The sequence below is a fragment of the Hippoglossus hippoglossus genome, chromosome 9 (genome assembly GCF_009819705.1).
Source record: "Hippoglossus hippoglossus isolate fHipHip1 chromosome 9, fHipHip1.pri, whole genome shotgun sequence".
Taxonomy (NCBI): domain Eukaryota; kingdom Metazoa; phylum Chordata; class Actinopteri; order Pleuronectiformes; family Pleuronectidae; genus Hippoglossus; species Hippoglossus hippoglossus.
Window position 1 is genome coordinate 9,724,651 of NC_047159.1, and position 15,262 is coordinate 9,739,912.

A 15,262-nucleotide genomic window follows, 5' to 3' on the forward strand; every position below is an offset into this window, starting at 1 on the left:
TAGAGAGCAGGAAAATAGATGGTTTAAGAAAGAAAAATAGGGAGGAGACAAGATGTCTGTGATCATAAAGAGATCAAGTGATGAAGAGAAGTATAGCATGGATGGATCATATTGTATCACCGGGAATGTAAAGATGAAAGTAAAAAAATTGTAAGATTACTGAGAATTTATAGCTTAGTTTAAAATTATTGTTTTACATTGTGTAGCCATCTATATTCAAATCTATAGTATGTCTCAATATACCTCTGCACTTGTATGTATTGTTTGGGATTGGGGTTACAAAATGGCAATAAAAGGCAAATCTGAAATCCTTCACATTCTGCATTGAAGAAATAATGGTAATTTCAGCATAATCGGAAATGTTTGAGTCCAAATCCTGGAACGACAGATGATTGGTTGATGAAGCAACAAGAGAAGAGGACGGTTTCGACTTACCTGCGTCCTTCATTAGCAGCTGGACGGGGTCCTCGGCATTGGTTGGGCCTGGAAAGACACACACACACACACACACACACACACACAAACCGTCAGTCAGTCAGACTGTATTTATAGCCCAAGTGCTGTAATGTGCGAATGTTTTCAATGATGACAGAAGATTTGTAGGATTTAACGGACCCATTCACTTAATGGTAAATGGACTGCATTTATATTACGCATTTCTAGTCTGAACGACCACTATGAGTCATATACACCCATTCACACAGACATTCATACAGCACTTTGGATGAAGAACTCCTCGATCATATCCCATTCAAACACACACAGCCAATTCACAAAGGCAGGGGCAATTTGGACAAATATTTCAGTGTCTTGTCTAGGGAAACTTTAACATACAGCCGCCCCTCCGCACACAAATGCAACTTAAAGAAGGGCTGAGCTCTATCAGTCTAGTCTCAGTCATTTTACTGGTCTGTTCTCTAACTCTCTATTAGTCCATGTTAAGTACGAAGCTCTAAATCAATAGCTGCTTCCCTTTAACCTCAAAATCACCCAAAGTGGCTCCTTCCTTGCTCCAGCAGAACACACTTCCCCTCACTTCTACTGAAAGTGAAGGCAGCCTGGAACCATAGGGCCTGAAACACAAGCTAGAGCAGTGGTTCTTAACCTTATTGGAGGTACTGAACCCTGCAAGCTTCATCAGTGCATTCACCGAAACCTTCGTAATTGGAAAAATAAAATATGATTTCTTCAAAACATAGGTATATATTTTATTAGTGTTTCACCAATGGTGTGTGGTTTGCCCTGCTTTGCGATCAGGTACGCAACTTCGTATGATGCTGTGAGGATCGGTTTGTCGATGGGTACAAAGCCGAGAACAGGCAGAGTAGCCTTTTCATCGAATCTGGCTCTCTTCACCTTGAATTCAGCGAGCGTTGTGTTCTTGTATTTCCCATCTCCATGCAGCTTTAGGAAGTGTTCCTTTAGTTTTGCCGGTGCTAGACTAGAATTGCTCAACTTGGCATTGCAAATCATGCATTGAGGACGCTGACTTCCATCACGTTCCTTTATACACGTGAATCCATATTGTACGTATTCGTCCAACCACTTTCTTTTTTTGCTCGACATAGTTAATATGAAGGGATTGAAAGATTAAAAGAAAATCACAAATGACGTACAATCACAACAGCCACAAGTCGACTACTGAGCGCACCAAGTTCCTGATCACGCAATGTGGCGTCCTCAGCTGCAGCCAATGATGGCCAAGTGGAGCGTGACGTCACGAATAATACGAGTGGGCTGAATTTATCTAACACGGCGAAGAAAAATTGTGTGTTGCCAATTTTTTGACGGCCGACAAAAACGGCCCGACATTGCTAGTGCGAACCGGGCTATACTGTGTGTGTCTTGACCCCTGCCGAACCCGGAGAGTGACTCAACGAACCCCTGGGGTTCGATCGAACCCAGCTTAAGAACCACTGAGCTAGAGGATCTTGTCATCTACACGTTTGAGCAATGGTACTGTTAACTCAGCAACAGACAAGAGCTACCTCCCAGAGTGTGGTGGACAGACTTTTTTCCGGAGTTTCTCCGGGGGGGCCCACTAATGACAACTCCAGAGAATCTCTAAAACAGGGGTGGGGAACCTTTTTTCTATCAAGGGCCATTTAAATTTTCATAAAATCCTTTGAGGGCCATACTAAACTATTGTTTACTGAATGAATACAGTACAATAAGTCTAAGTCAGGGAAGTTTTATCTGTAGAGTATCTTTCAAAACACAGAGCCAACCTTAAAGTTCTTTGTAAATGGTGTATAATGCATAAAAAAACCCATTGAAAATTCCAGAGTAAGATAAAAGAAATAAAATACAATATATGTATAACAATAAAATAAAACTGCACCACAAAATGACCATAAAATTGTAAACACCACCAACATAAAACAGATTTATTGAAGAGCTGTATGAGACAGCATCATACTTTTAGTTAGGTGAAAAATCAGCAACTGAGTACATCCTTGCATTGAAAGAATATTAAAGGGTTTGCTGGAAAGGAAGCGGACTGTGCTTTCGGCTTGTAATAATATTTGAATTAACATTTAACTCACCCTGGAGATTCTGAACCATTTCCAGCAGTACCGGCGTCATCGTCTGGCTGTAGGTGTGGAAGAGATCCAGGAACAATACTTCTGTACAAGGCTACACAGAGGAACAGGAAACAAAAAGAAAGGCACTTAATTGGAATAGACGAGGCCCCCCCACATGCTGCCAATGTATCTGAGAGTCATCATAATCATTCATTTGATTTTGTCCAAGTACAATAGTTCTCTTAGCACAGTCTTAGCAGCCACCTGTGGTTTTTGTTGGGAAAAATATAGCATGAATAAGTGACGTCAGTGCATGTACACTTCAAACACAATGAAAGATCTGCATAAAAAAAGGCTTGACAGACAAACAATAGCAAATGCACTGAGCTTCTGGTTCAATGGAACAATGTGACATTTTCAGGGGAGTTCTATGCGCGCGTGCGTGCGTGCGCAAAGAAATGCTAGCCCGCCCGCTGACAGCAGTTTATCGGTTTTGCTGTGACAAAAAACATCAATGTTAAATAAAGGTGCAACAAATCTAACAATATGGGATGAGCCAATTCTGGATTACATTCTGTAGGCAACAGTGTGTGTGTGTGTGTGTGTGTGTGTGTGTGTGTGTGTGTGTGTGTGTGTGTGTGTGTGTGTGTGTGTGTGTGTGTGTGTGTATATATATATACACACACACACCTTTCCACGTCATTGGCAGAAGGTCAGAGGTTGACGAGATCAGGACAGACACAAAACCCTTGTTCGGTTGGGAAAATATAGACAGGTGGGAATATTGATCTCTAACCAGCAATTAGAATTGGTGACCATGGAAGCAATAGATGGACAATGACATTTGATCCATGAACCCTCCTGAGCATAAATACGTGCCAATGAAATGTGTGAATTAAGATTTTTACAGATACAAGCAGTGATGTGTGTTTTCAGATGCTGTGTTAGTACTAAATATGAGTAAATATTAGCCTCTGTAACCTACACAGTAAACCCTCTCGGCTCGGATCCACAGAGATGTTGAAGTTCTTAATCTTAGCTCTTTAATTTAATCACTTTTAATTAGGCAACAGATGTTTATATTGGTGGTTTAACAATTTAATGAAACTCCAACAATGACCTCAAATAAAAAGCTCAGTGTTTTTATCAGTAATTAGCAAACTAAAACTCAACCCTCGTAGACGGTAATGATGCCTTTCTTTCGCTGCACTTTTAAATGAATAACATTGACAAGAAGACCTTGATGTCAAATGGAAGAATGCTTTAGTGCACTTCAAAGAAACGACAAGGTACAAGTTTGTCATCTGAATCTGGCTGAACAGGGGAGCAGGAAGGGAAGAGAAAGGACGGGTAGACAAACAAACTGAATTAGACGGTGGATAAGACATGATGTCATGACTTAAGATAAGCCTTGGCCAACAAACTACCCACAGCCACAGGATCAAGCTATAAAGCCACTGGGACCATCGACTAATTTACTGTGCTGAAATGTAAACGATGCTGCTCAGAGCCACCACATTAAAAAATGCTTTCAATTTTGAAAATACAACATAAAATGAAACATTACAATAAATAAATAAAATCTTATGGTTTTTATATCTGCATTTTGTGTGTGTGTGTGTGTCTTTACTTACTCGTAGACTGTACTTCCAAGAGTCGCCACCTGTTTCTTCAACAGCTGGAAAATGATGAAAATGGTTTTGTATCAGGAAATGTTGGTCTGGATTTTGTGGCTGAGGCTGTTCATCTTGTCTGCGCAGTGTCACTTGTTTGTGATTTAGTCTAAAACTAAATACAAATGTCAAACTGAATGCAATGTCACTTTAATGCTCAACTTCAGAACTGGACTCTTGTGATCTCAGCTTTACAAAATATTGGCTATTATATATTATATATTATTATATTATATCTCAAATCGCTACCAAAGGTTCAACTGACACCAAGGTCTCTAACCATTAATCTTTTTCACTGAGAACTACTCTAAGGGGAATTCACAGCAGCAGTTAAAAAAAAAAAAAAAAATGGAGTTTTGCTGCTTTACACTAATATCAGCTTCTGACAATAATAATGTTTGTTACGCATAATAAAATGCTGCGTTACCTGAAATCACCAAAGCAACACCTAACCCTCCAACATCGATGCACCACTACTACAGGAATATATTAATAAATTAAAAATAGCTTCTGCTGAAGACTGCCCCTGAAGCCACATTGCTGACTTCATGAACTGTGGAGCTGGCTAACCCCTCACAGTTCTGGACTTCCTGAGAAGATGCCGTTAACTCGGCCAGTCTGCAAGTCCAGATAAGCCGGGACATTTGGATTCAGCCTGTGTATCTGGGGATGTGCTATTACCAAAGCTCTCGGGGTCCTCTTCCCACATTGCCAGCTCTTCCTCAGTGAGAAGGAAGTAGTGTGAGACGAGCCGGCGTCCAATCTCTGTCAGTGTGGGGTGTGTGAAGAATGCTGTCTTGATCTTGTGAGCCTCCAGACTCTCTGGTTTACTGTCTGAGGGAGGGAAGGATGGAGGGATGAATGGCAATGGAAGAGAAGGGAAAAAAGATCTTTCACAGTTTCACATGTATCATTGTTCAAAAATAATCCACACATAACTGCATTTAGTACACAGGACTTCTGACTCTAAACGTAAACTGCATACTCAAATTACCTAACTTACTAACAGCATTGTTACCAATGAACTGAACTCATCATGAAGTCGTTCTGATCGATCAATATCCTCCATTACAATATCGAAATTAAAATCACCTTCTCATCTCTGACCCTAACCAAGGCTGTGAAAAACCAGGGCGTCATGTTTGCTGACCAGTTGTCTTTCTCTGACCATGTTGCATCTGTCTCCCGGTTGTTATGCTACGGTGGCCGAGACATCTCACACTGGCTCATTAACGAAAAACACGAATGCAAAAGCTTTCAAATCACCTGCACCGAAACACCTCCTGTCGACAGGCATCCAATTTGTGCTGTGGCTCTTGCATTCCCATTTTCTGGTGATGTGGCTGTGTGTGTGTGTGTGTGAGACGTCCAGGTCACCACATTATACAACATAATGAGAATCAGGCCTTAAATGACTCATCCTATACTCTTGGTATAGGACATGGTTATCTCTCGTCTTGACAACTTCCTGGTCTTCGGCCTCCTATTGACCAGTTTTAGCGCTTAATTCATCTCCTACTGTACTGAGGCTTTATATTCGTCCCTCAGTTGTAAGTCATCCGATCGGCCACATGAGTAAATGCAACGTAACAAATGGTGAGCGAAATAGCAGGGAGCAGTTCAAGTGCGAGTCTTTACAGTGTTTGTCAACTTTAACACTTTACAACATTAGACTAAAGTTTGAAGAGAAAATTATCTCTGCAGCTCTTGATTCTGAGAAAATATAGATTTTTTTAATCATCTGGATTTTAAACTGACAAAAAACCATTAAGCAGGAAAAATAATCACATATAAAGGAAACAGGAAAATGAAAAAACAAACCGATATCCAATTGACCTTTAACTACCTGTGACTCCAACACCTCAGTGAAAGACCCTCTTCTAACACTCAGTCATCTGACTCAAAATAAAAAAGGTTTAGAAATAAACAAGTGAACCGGCTGCAGGCCCAGTAAATAAATGAGGTGGCAGCTCTGAGTTAAGTGTCAGTCAAAGCTCTACTGTAGGTAACCTTGCTACTCTAAACATTTTGTTTTCAAGTCTGGAAATAAAAAAGGGAAAACAAACCCGAAGCCATGTTTCACACTTTGGAAATGAAACCAAGGTATTAACACAACCACAAAAATCTGTCTGTTATTTGTCAACTAACAATTGCTTAGGAGAATTGAAATCTTCCATGAAACACACAAGACCAAAACTAGATTGGCAGAACAAAAGACCGGGTGATGCACTCCACAGCTAATGAAGCACTAGAGGCTTGTTTCAGCTTGAAATAAACATGAGCCGTGGTGAGACACAGTGATGTTGGTGGTATTACAGCGTTGTGCTTTTCAAAACACTGTCAGTGATCAGCTTTGAAGAGCTTTGGCCTCTGAGTCATAGACCTCAAATTCATATTTTGTTGTCTGGTTTTCAGTTAAATTTTCCGCCATCACGTACTTGTCTGCCATGTCTTTTTTTCATCTCTTGTATTATCATTTTCATTAATCCTGCTTCCCTTGATCTCAAAGACCTAATTTCCTACCTTCAATGTTCTTGGCAGGTTTGTAGGTATCGTTCTTTACAATCAACTTGATGAGGTTCATGCACTGGACGATGAAGCGCTCAAAGGTTACTCCCTCCCCTGCAGGTGTGAACACGTAGCTGACGGCAAATTCCAGGGAGCGCTGGATGAGAGGTATGAATGGGCATGGATGATACTCCAAGAAGTCTAACAACTGTATGGAAAGTTACGAGACGAGAGCAAACATAGGTTGAGGAAAAGAGAAGACAAAGATTAGTTAGTCTGCAAAATCATTGATCTAAGATATTCAATCGTTTCTTTAATATAAAAAAGACATTTGGAATTCATTGATTTAAAAGACAACTCACAACTTTAGTGTACAATATGATTGTCTTCTCCAATTTTTCTCTGCATGTGCTATCTGGACCAACTTGTCGACCTGAAACACAAAACAACACAAAGCGCAGTTGACATACAACATCCTCAAGCACTTGAATTGATCTCGTCTACACAATAGGGAGGAAATGTTCAAAACAAAAACGAAATTAACGAAAACTTGGCACCAAGGATTTACTTCTGACAAAAAACTTTTCTTCTCTCTTTAAAGGTCAAACACTCGCTCCACCCTTCTTCCTTGTGAGCCTCCCATGAGCCCATTACAAGCTTTGGGGTATATGAAATATACCGTAATAAAAAAAAATGTTTTAAAGTGACCATGACTCACTCCCTCTAATGTAAATGTTGGCTCCATAAAACTTTCTGATGCTACAGCCAGTTAAATATGTCCCATGTAGTTTACTACGTTGTCAACCCTCATTGTTAAAATCAGCAGAGACAATAACGGTCACTGGCGTTCCTCCAATCACTTGTGAAGAGCCAGGGTCATTGTATACCTCCTCTTTGACACATGCATTTATTTTATTTCAGCTACCTTTCATCTACAGTGACACACAATTGATTAAAACAATTAACTGCCTCAAAGAGTGCTTTGGCTTGCTTCTTTGAGATTTTGTACAGATATGGGCATTGTGCAGATCAAAAACACTGTTGTGTTTTATTGACTTTGTGTCTGTGCCATTGTTTCCTTGTTCGCAGGTGTGTGACGGCTGGTAATGTAAGTCGATGTTGTCTAAAGTATTCAAAGTCACTGAGGTCAGGTTTGAACTGCCAGCAGCCAATAAGGTGCATAAGCGGACATGGTTAAAGATAATGAAGACAGAAAAACTGAAAAAACACTTAAATTAAATGAGGATTTTATATTTATGACATATGGAGCTTAGCTAGAAAGTTCTCAACAATGTTGTGACCTGCAAAAATGAACAAGTAACCTCAGGTGGAGGATAAACATCAACCAGGAGGGTTGAAGGGTCTGAAGGGACCAAAAAGCACAGTTTATAAAGCTAACCTTATCAGGCTGAGCAGGGCAAATATTTCTCACCAGCCCGGCTTTGACCGAGCTGTTGCCCCTATCTGCCTGGCCCAAATACCAACAGGACCCGGCCGTGTCTCCAATGCCATCAGCAGAATAAATATTAGAAGTGATAGTTGCTGCTGATATCGCAAAATTATTTTTTGTATTTTTTGTGCCACAATGACAGTAATGACAGCCGGTGGTGCCGAGTCTGAGATGTATCTCTCCCATGGGCACTATTATGACAAACCTGTATGGAAGCAAGGAAGGATCATTGATGGTGAGATCCCACAGTGACCATGAGCTAAAACAGCTGCCACTGATGTGGGTGGCGGCCGCTCAAAGGGTGTCACTCATTGGGGGTTTTAACATCAGGACATTTCGAAGGAGAAGCGGTGATTGAGTGAGTGATGGGGAGCAGCAAATATACGGAATAAAGACCAATGAACAAGGGAAATAAAACTTTATTCACCAATTGTTTGATTGTGGTTAAAAACTAAAGCTGGAATAAGTTGCAATGTTTATTTCTTCTATTTTTGAGACAGACTGATACGAAAAGGACCCGTTGTTCCCTCTCAAGTATTTTGTTCAGCCACTCCAATGATACTTTAAGCTTTTAATCCTTGTCCCTCTTATACTAATTGTTAGATTACCTTTATCTTGCCACTTTAAGTTTCCCCGTCTATCATGTCGTTTTACGAGTTGGACACTGTGACTGAAAGCCAGTTATCAAGATTGAGCAGGAGGCAGGGGCAGCAGGCTCCGACATTGTCCTGCAGTGAACCTGGATGACGCAGCCAAATCCAGCCGGAGTTTTTTAGTCTGAATTTGACCATCCACACTTGCATTTATTGGTGAGTTTTTGAACCAAGCTACATTAGTTGGCTAAGGATTAGTTACGTCTCAAAAGTGTGTCAAAATAAGATAACTTTTGAGTGGTATCTAATCCTGAGCCTGTTTTATTCTTAGATTCCAATCTCCTTTAAGAACTAACACCTCTTTCACTTCCCTCAGCTTTGCTCCTTGGGCAAGTGCAGAAGGACATGGCATCCACACTCAATAATCAAAAAGCCTGCTAAACAAGTGATAAAAAAGAACATAAAACATTTAAAGCGAGTATTAGTAGAGGGTAATTCATTTTTAAGCAAGATGCTGTGCAAGGACATGACACAGTGAGGGAAAATATTAACACATAAACCAATGGAATATCAATGGGTGGGATTATTATTAAGTTTTGTTGCTTGGATTTTAGCTTCACACTTACTAGTGCAAGTGTTTTTTTTATTTGTTGCTTTTTGTTTGTTTAAGTGTTTGTATTCGCTAGGTGTATGTATGGAAATATTACTTGCACAATTTTGATAGTGTACATCATTCAGAAGTCATATAAATGAATGTTGACTGTTTGGGAAGAAAACCAATAAAAACTTAAATGAAAAAAAAAAAAAGGAAAAATTTCCTGGTGTCTTTAACTTGATCTCTCTCAAAATCCAAAATTACAACGACTTATTTGTTGAGTCAGACTCGTACTTTTAAATAATAGCACAGTGAGCATGAGTTATGCATAGAGTTCTTCTTTATTCTATTGGTATACAAGAGAAATCCTCAATTAAAAACTGAACCCGTTAGGGATAACTCAGCCTCAACTTTTAATTTGGACACCTGCATTATACTGTGCTGTTATGAGCAATGGATTTTGAGTGTCATAAAGTATCTACGGTTTTTTAATTAGCTGCCTTCTGCATGCATGAGATCAAGCAGCAGTAACTGAGAGTCTTCACCAAAGGAAGAAGCTGAGGATCAGAGAGTCAGGACAGAGAACGAGACAAGTACTCACAGCATTCCAGGAACTGTTTTAGCCTTTCAAACACTGCATTCAGGAAACCCTGAAAAGGAAGAGATGAAGAGAGGGTGAGATAAAGTTTAATCTCTATGACATTTCCGCAGTTGAATCCCTCATGATTGCTTCATCAGTATTGCCCAGGAGCAGAAACATTATCAAGGGAATAGCTTAAGGATGTGCGTATGCGCGCGTGGGCACACGTACATGTTTGTCCCTGCATTGGGGAGCACAAATAAAAAAAAAGGTATACAGTTTGCAAGAGAATCAATTTTCGGTAGCCTGGTGAAGCTGTGGCTTAGCATGGGAAATTAGATGATAGACGGAGATGCAATCTGTTAAGTTCTGCATTAATGTTAAGCCATGAGGTCAACAGCAGTGTCATTAATCACACATTCAGCCAACTCAGCCAACACAGCCAACACAGCCCAGTCAGCTACTGTAGCTCTAAAAAGAGTTGCAGTGAGAAAGGAGAAGGGCAAAAGAGGACCGGAGAGAGGGGGGAAGAGTGATGGAGAACTGGGTTCATTGCAGACATTAGTTGAGCTATTTGTGGGGAGTTTAGAAAAAGAGGTGGAGGTAGGGTGGATGAAAATAAATGCCTGAATAGAGTATACAGGATGTTAGGGACAACTCATGCAAAAGAAAGAAATTGAGGTTTTATGAGGCCACCATGACCTTTGACCACAACACGAATGAGTGATTTTTGTTGTAAATGAACTCTATATTCCTGTTTGACCGAGAAATAAGGCAGATAAACACCCATTCAACAACAAAATGTTTTAAAATACATCAATGTTCCAGACAGTGTGAAACCTGAAATCCCTCATTCTCAGTGTAAATATTGAACTCACTCCTGCGGTGCTGCCACTACAAAGAGATGAACCTCATCTGTCCAGAGTACTCATGTCATATATTAAGAAACTCAATATAAATCAGTTCAGACCGTTTCCATTGGGATGTGACAAATCAAGCAGACTTTAAAGAAGCGGCGCCAACAAAGACAGATGCCTGCGCTGCATAATCTTTAGAGAAAAGTAGAATTTGAACACAAAGCAGACTACAGCGCATAACATACAGACAAATCATGTGCTCGTGTCATCACAGACACAAACAAAACTAAACAGCCAAACATGTTCATTCAGCTGCTGTGAATATAATAACAACCTTGAATACAACTTGAGAATTGGTCTTGACACCAACTTGAAACTGGTTCTGAGAAAAATAAAATTGGGAGCAAACTAAAGCAGAACAAACCAGAGCCGTATGTTTCAAACACTAGAGAGACGACCTGTAGACATTATAAGATGAGAGAGGATGTTTCATAGTTACAAATAACCCATGAAAAAGAAATAGGTGTTGAACCAATGAGGATGAAGTAACCAAATAAAAGATACTGTATCTCCCCTCAAAGCAAAGCTGTTCATTTTGGAGGCTAATTTACTAGGAATAGGGTGAATTAGAAAACAGTAAATGCATCATGTAAATTCCAATCACATTATCCCCGTCTGACTCACCTAACCTGTCCCCTTTGACAATAATTAACTCCCTTTCCGTTTCATTTCTTTCACGTCATGGAGACGGAGAGTCAGACAAATACATTTTGAAGTGATAACTTTTCAGAAAGGAAAAAAACCTGCTTATCCAGAGGCTGTGGGACTCCACTGTTCATTGACGTAGAGAGAACACAGGAACGAAAACAAAGCAACTGCAGTAAGCTATACTGTCACTCTGAGATAAGGAAATAAGTGGATGTTGATGCACGGTGGCATGATGTCACTTTCTGTGCAGCAAACAAAGAGATAAGAGGATGTCACAACAATTTTGTTGTTTAAATGATGATAGCACATGCTGCGATATAAACCTCAACAAGTAAACATAATTTAATTTGAAAACATTATGAAGTATAGCCATGACCTGACTGGTGAGAGAGGTAATCGTTTCACAGTAAGCATATTTCTTTGTTTGCTCACCGTATGCTGAATAATAAAAAAGGATGAAAAATGGTACCGACCAGCAAAGGCTGTAAGCAGCGAGTCTGATATATTAACAGCTTATAAATCTAAACATGAAATATTAACTCCAAACCATTACATGTACTCACTGAGCTGGAATAACAAGTCACAGCTCAAGGCAAATTATGTTTTAATGCCAGTGTTTTAACCATAACACAACCTTCAGCCTGCAAGCAAAAAGTGGTCTCATTAGAGCAATTAGAGAGCATTGACTTCTTTCTGTCATTAACTGTCCTCGCCATCCCCTGTTTCTCCGAGAGAGATAAATAAAACAGTCAAAGAAGATAAATAGGAGCAAATACTACGATAGCAATAGAGACACGGGCAGAGGGAGCACAGCGACAACATCCTCATGTTAATGACGTGTTGACCTCCTGCGACTACATGGACTGAATCTCAAGGCCAAAGAACATTTAGAGTTGTCTTTTCTGCAACTGACATTTATTTTCATTCATCAATTGTTGTTTGAATTGATTTTAATTCAGTTTTTTAATGAAAACAATTGAATAATAAATCATACCAAGCAATGCTGCCACAATGTTTTAAATTTTACAATTTGTTAAAACAAGAAAATAAATCCAGAAGGATCCTTCAAGTCATACTTTCAAAGTTACTCTAAACATACCAGCAAGTTTTCTTTTACTGTTCTTTCTCGAAACCTTCATTGAGAAAACAGGAAGTCGTCACCATGCAGCTGAAGTTCAGAGGATTTGGACATTTTGCGTAAATGACTCCATTAACTCTGAGCCACGAGGAACCGAAACCCCTTCACAGGCACGCGGCTAAGATTTTTATTTTTTTGGACAAAGATTTAGACTGAATTGAATTAACAGTTTCATGGATTTAGACTTTGAAAGAGCTCATATAGAAATTTTGACTCTTTGAACTAAGACAAGGCTTAAGGCACTTTCAATCATCACAGCCATCCATATTTCTCACACTGTGAATGGAATAATTTTCGACTCAAAACACCACGAACACAACATCACTTTCAACAAAATGTGAGCAGCAACAGAGGGAATCACTCACCATCACTTCCATATTCTGTTGTGGCTCTTGAAATCCGTGGACTGTCAACTTGCGAAGAACTGAGAGAGGCAGATAGAAGAAGAAAAAAAAGGATTGTCAATGATTGAAGTTTGACAATAAACTTTAATGGGTTTTTCCCATATATCAGTGCAAATTAATATTTCCACAACAGTCATTTTTTTACTTGTCCATTTAATGAGGCATTTTAGCTGGTCGGCCGTTAAAAGCAATTGTCCATGGCCGACAGCAGAGTGCTGAAGTGACCCCACTAAACATTGACGTTTCAAAATAAACTATTACTGTATCGGGGGCATTAACAGGCAGTGTTGCCAAATTAACACCATTGTCAAAAAAGGGGAGGAGGTTAGCTACAAAAAACAAAACAAATCTGCTATGTTTTTTGCCACCAATTTCCTACTTGTCTCACCCCTGAGCCATGCGAGCCATGCAAACCATTAAAAAAAAAAACATTCTGCCATTCTGAAAACTGGCTTAAAGATGTGCACCCATATTTGCCAGTATCTTCAGTAACACAATATATTATTTTAAATGTTAACACTTAATGTCAATTCAACGCTTTTCATCTTGCATTAGTCCATAGATGTAACTAAACCTTGAGTAAGAGACTTAATAATAATGGTCTTGTTTTAAAGTTATGAGCAGGATTTAGCTCATGTCCACTGAAAGTAGCGGTTCACAGTGGTTCCACAACACTTCCAATTTTTAACATGACCAAACAAGGCCCGGCATAGACCGGGTTTGACCTAGTCTTGTAGTAGAATATTGTAATATATATCAAATCTTACAAGAGACAGACAGTTATTAAAAGGACCATTTTGTATAGAAAGATCACGCTTTGAGTGGTAATGCGGTTTCGTTGTGTGTGTCATCTGTATTTGGCCACATGTAAGTTTGCGTGTGCAGATGTCGCTACCTTTAAGAGAGAGCAGCGTCCTCTCCAGCGAGCTGAGTGCTGTAGCCTCATCTCTGGCATAGATCTGTTGGAGGAAGCAGTCGGTGTGATGGCTCCACAGGGAGCAGGCGAAGCTGTAGATGCCCGACGCCAGCTGCACACAAACACACAAACAGCATGCGGTGGATCAGTGTTCACGTTCAGCAACAGGCATCTGAGGTCCCTCTGGTACACACGAGGTTTGTCACACATGAATCTGCACACCAGATGTAAACGCACACCAGATGTAAACGCACATAGTATGACAGCAAAGACTTACAGCCAGTTCCACTGAAGACCATGCTAATACAAAAGCACTTGCACATAATGCACTCATATAGAATAAACAACACACAGGGAGCTGAGAGGGGCAGCTGAGTCACAGGTCTAATTTAGATCTGATTGAACTTCCCATTACAGTCGCTGCCATCAAATTATTTAGCCTCAAAACAATCCCGTCTTTTAAAAGGCAGAGGGAAAACAAGATCATCAAAAAGTAGACAAAAGTGCTCTCAGTCCCATCAGCTTTGTAGTAACATAGTCTGACCCAGTAGCTCCACGAAAATATAACAAATCTGCCATGGAACAATAATAGACTGTTTTCATAAAAAGAACAAACAGAAGAGAAAACGGGTAAACATTGCATCGCTAACTATTCAAACAATGAGGCTACATTTCAGTGCAGCTACACTCAGATATTCTGACAATCGTTTAATGAAATGTTTGCTACTTAATTAAGACAAACACCCACGTGAAAATTGGTCTGTGGAAAGTTTTAATGGTAACACGGCATCACAAAGATCAACCGAACAACTCATCGACAGAATAAGTTGTGGGCAACACTGATGTGTCGAGGAAGAACCAGTGGTTAGGTTGGTGGCACATGTCTGCTGAAAGAGAAATCCCTGTTTTGACAGCACAGCATCGGCTTTGATAGATTCTATACAGAAAAGTGCAATGCTGGCAACTTTCCTCTTTGGAGAGCTTTCTCTGAGAGCTTACCACTTTCCATTCCTCAGATCCCAAACTAATCCAAAAGCACGGAACCTAAAAGTGATGAAGCAACTTTGGGAAATTCTGCTTAAGACCCCCCCACTTCCTGAATAATGACAATTTTCCCACACATTTTTCCAGAACTAAATCCAAGAATATATATGTGGTAATTTTATTACCATAAAGTACCATAAATACACTGCATAACTATAAAATGCACAAACATTAAATGGGGAAATGGAAAGATTACAGTCACCATCCAGTCACAGACTAAAACGGCACTCAGTTTAGTGTATGCCTCCGCCAAGGCCAAGCAGTCCTCTTA

At 39.9% G+C, this 15,262-nt stretch overlaps 1 protein-coding gene across 2 annotated transcripts in view; it reads right to left on the reverse strand.

The window, feature by feature from the left end:
* Nucleotides 1–15,262, reverse strand: part of ipo11 (importin 11) — a 104,733-nt gene that overhangs the window by 72,312 nt on the left and 17,159 nt on the right. For both annotated transcript variants that reach the window (XM_034595999.1, XM_034595998.1), the window contains 9 exons: nucleotides 13,927–14,059; nucleotides 12,993–13,051; nucleotides 9,946–9,994; nucleotides 7,069–7,139; nucleotides 6,722–6,914; nucleotides 4,880–5,032; nucleotides 4,160–4,203; nucleotides 2,547–2,637; nucleotides 436–483 (listed from right to left, as the gene is read on the reverse strand). In XM_034595999.1, coding sequence (XP_034451890.1) covers nucleotides 436–483; nucleotides 2,547–2,637; nucleotides 4,160–4,203; nucleotides 4,880–5,032; nucleotides 6,722–6,914; nucleotides 7,069–7,139; nucleotides 9,946–9,994; nucleotides 12,993–13,051; nucleotides 13,927–14,059 — 841 coding nt within the window. The remainder of the gene's footprint in view (nucleotides 1–435; nucleotides 484–2,546; nucleotides 2,638–4,159; nucleotides 4,204–4,879; nucleotides 5,033–6,721; nucleotides 6,915–7,068; nucleotides 7,140–9,945; nucleotides 9,995–12,992; nucleotides 13,052–13,926; nucleotides 14,060–15,262) is intronic.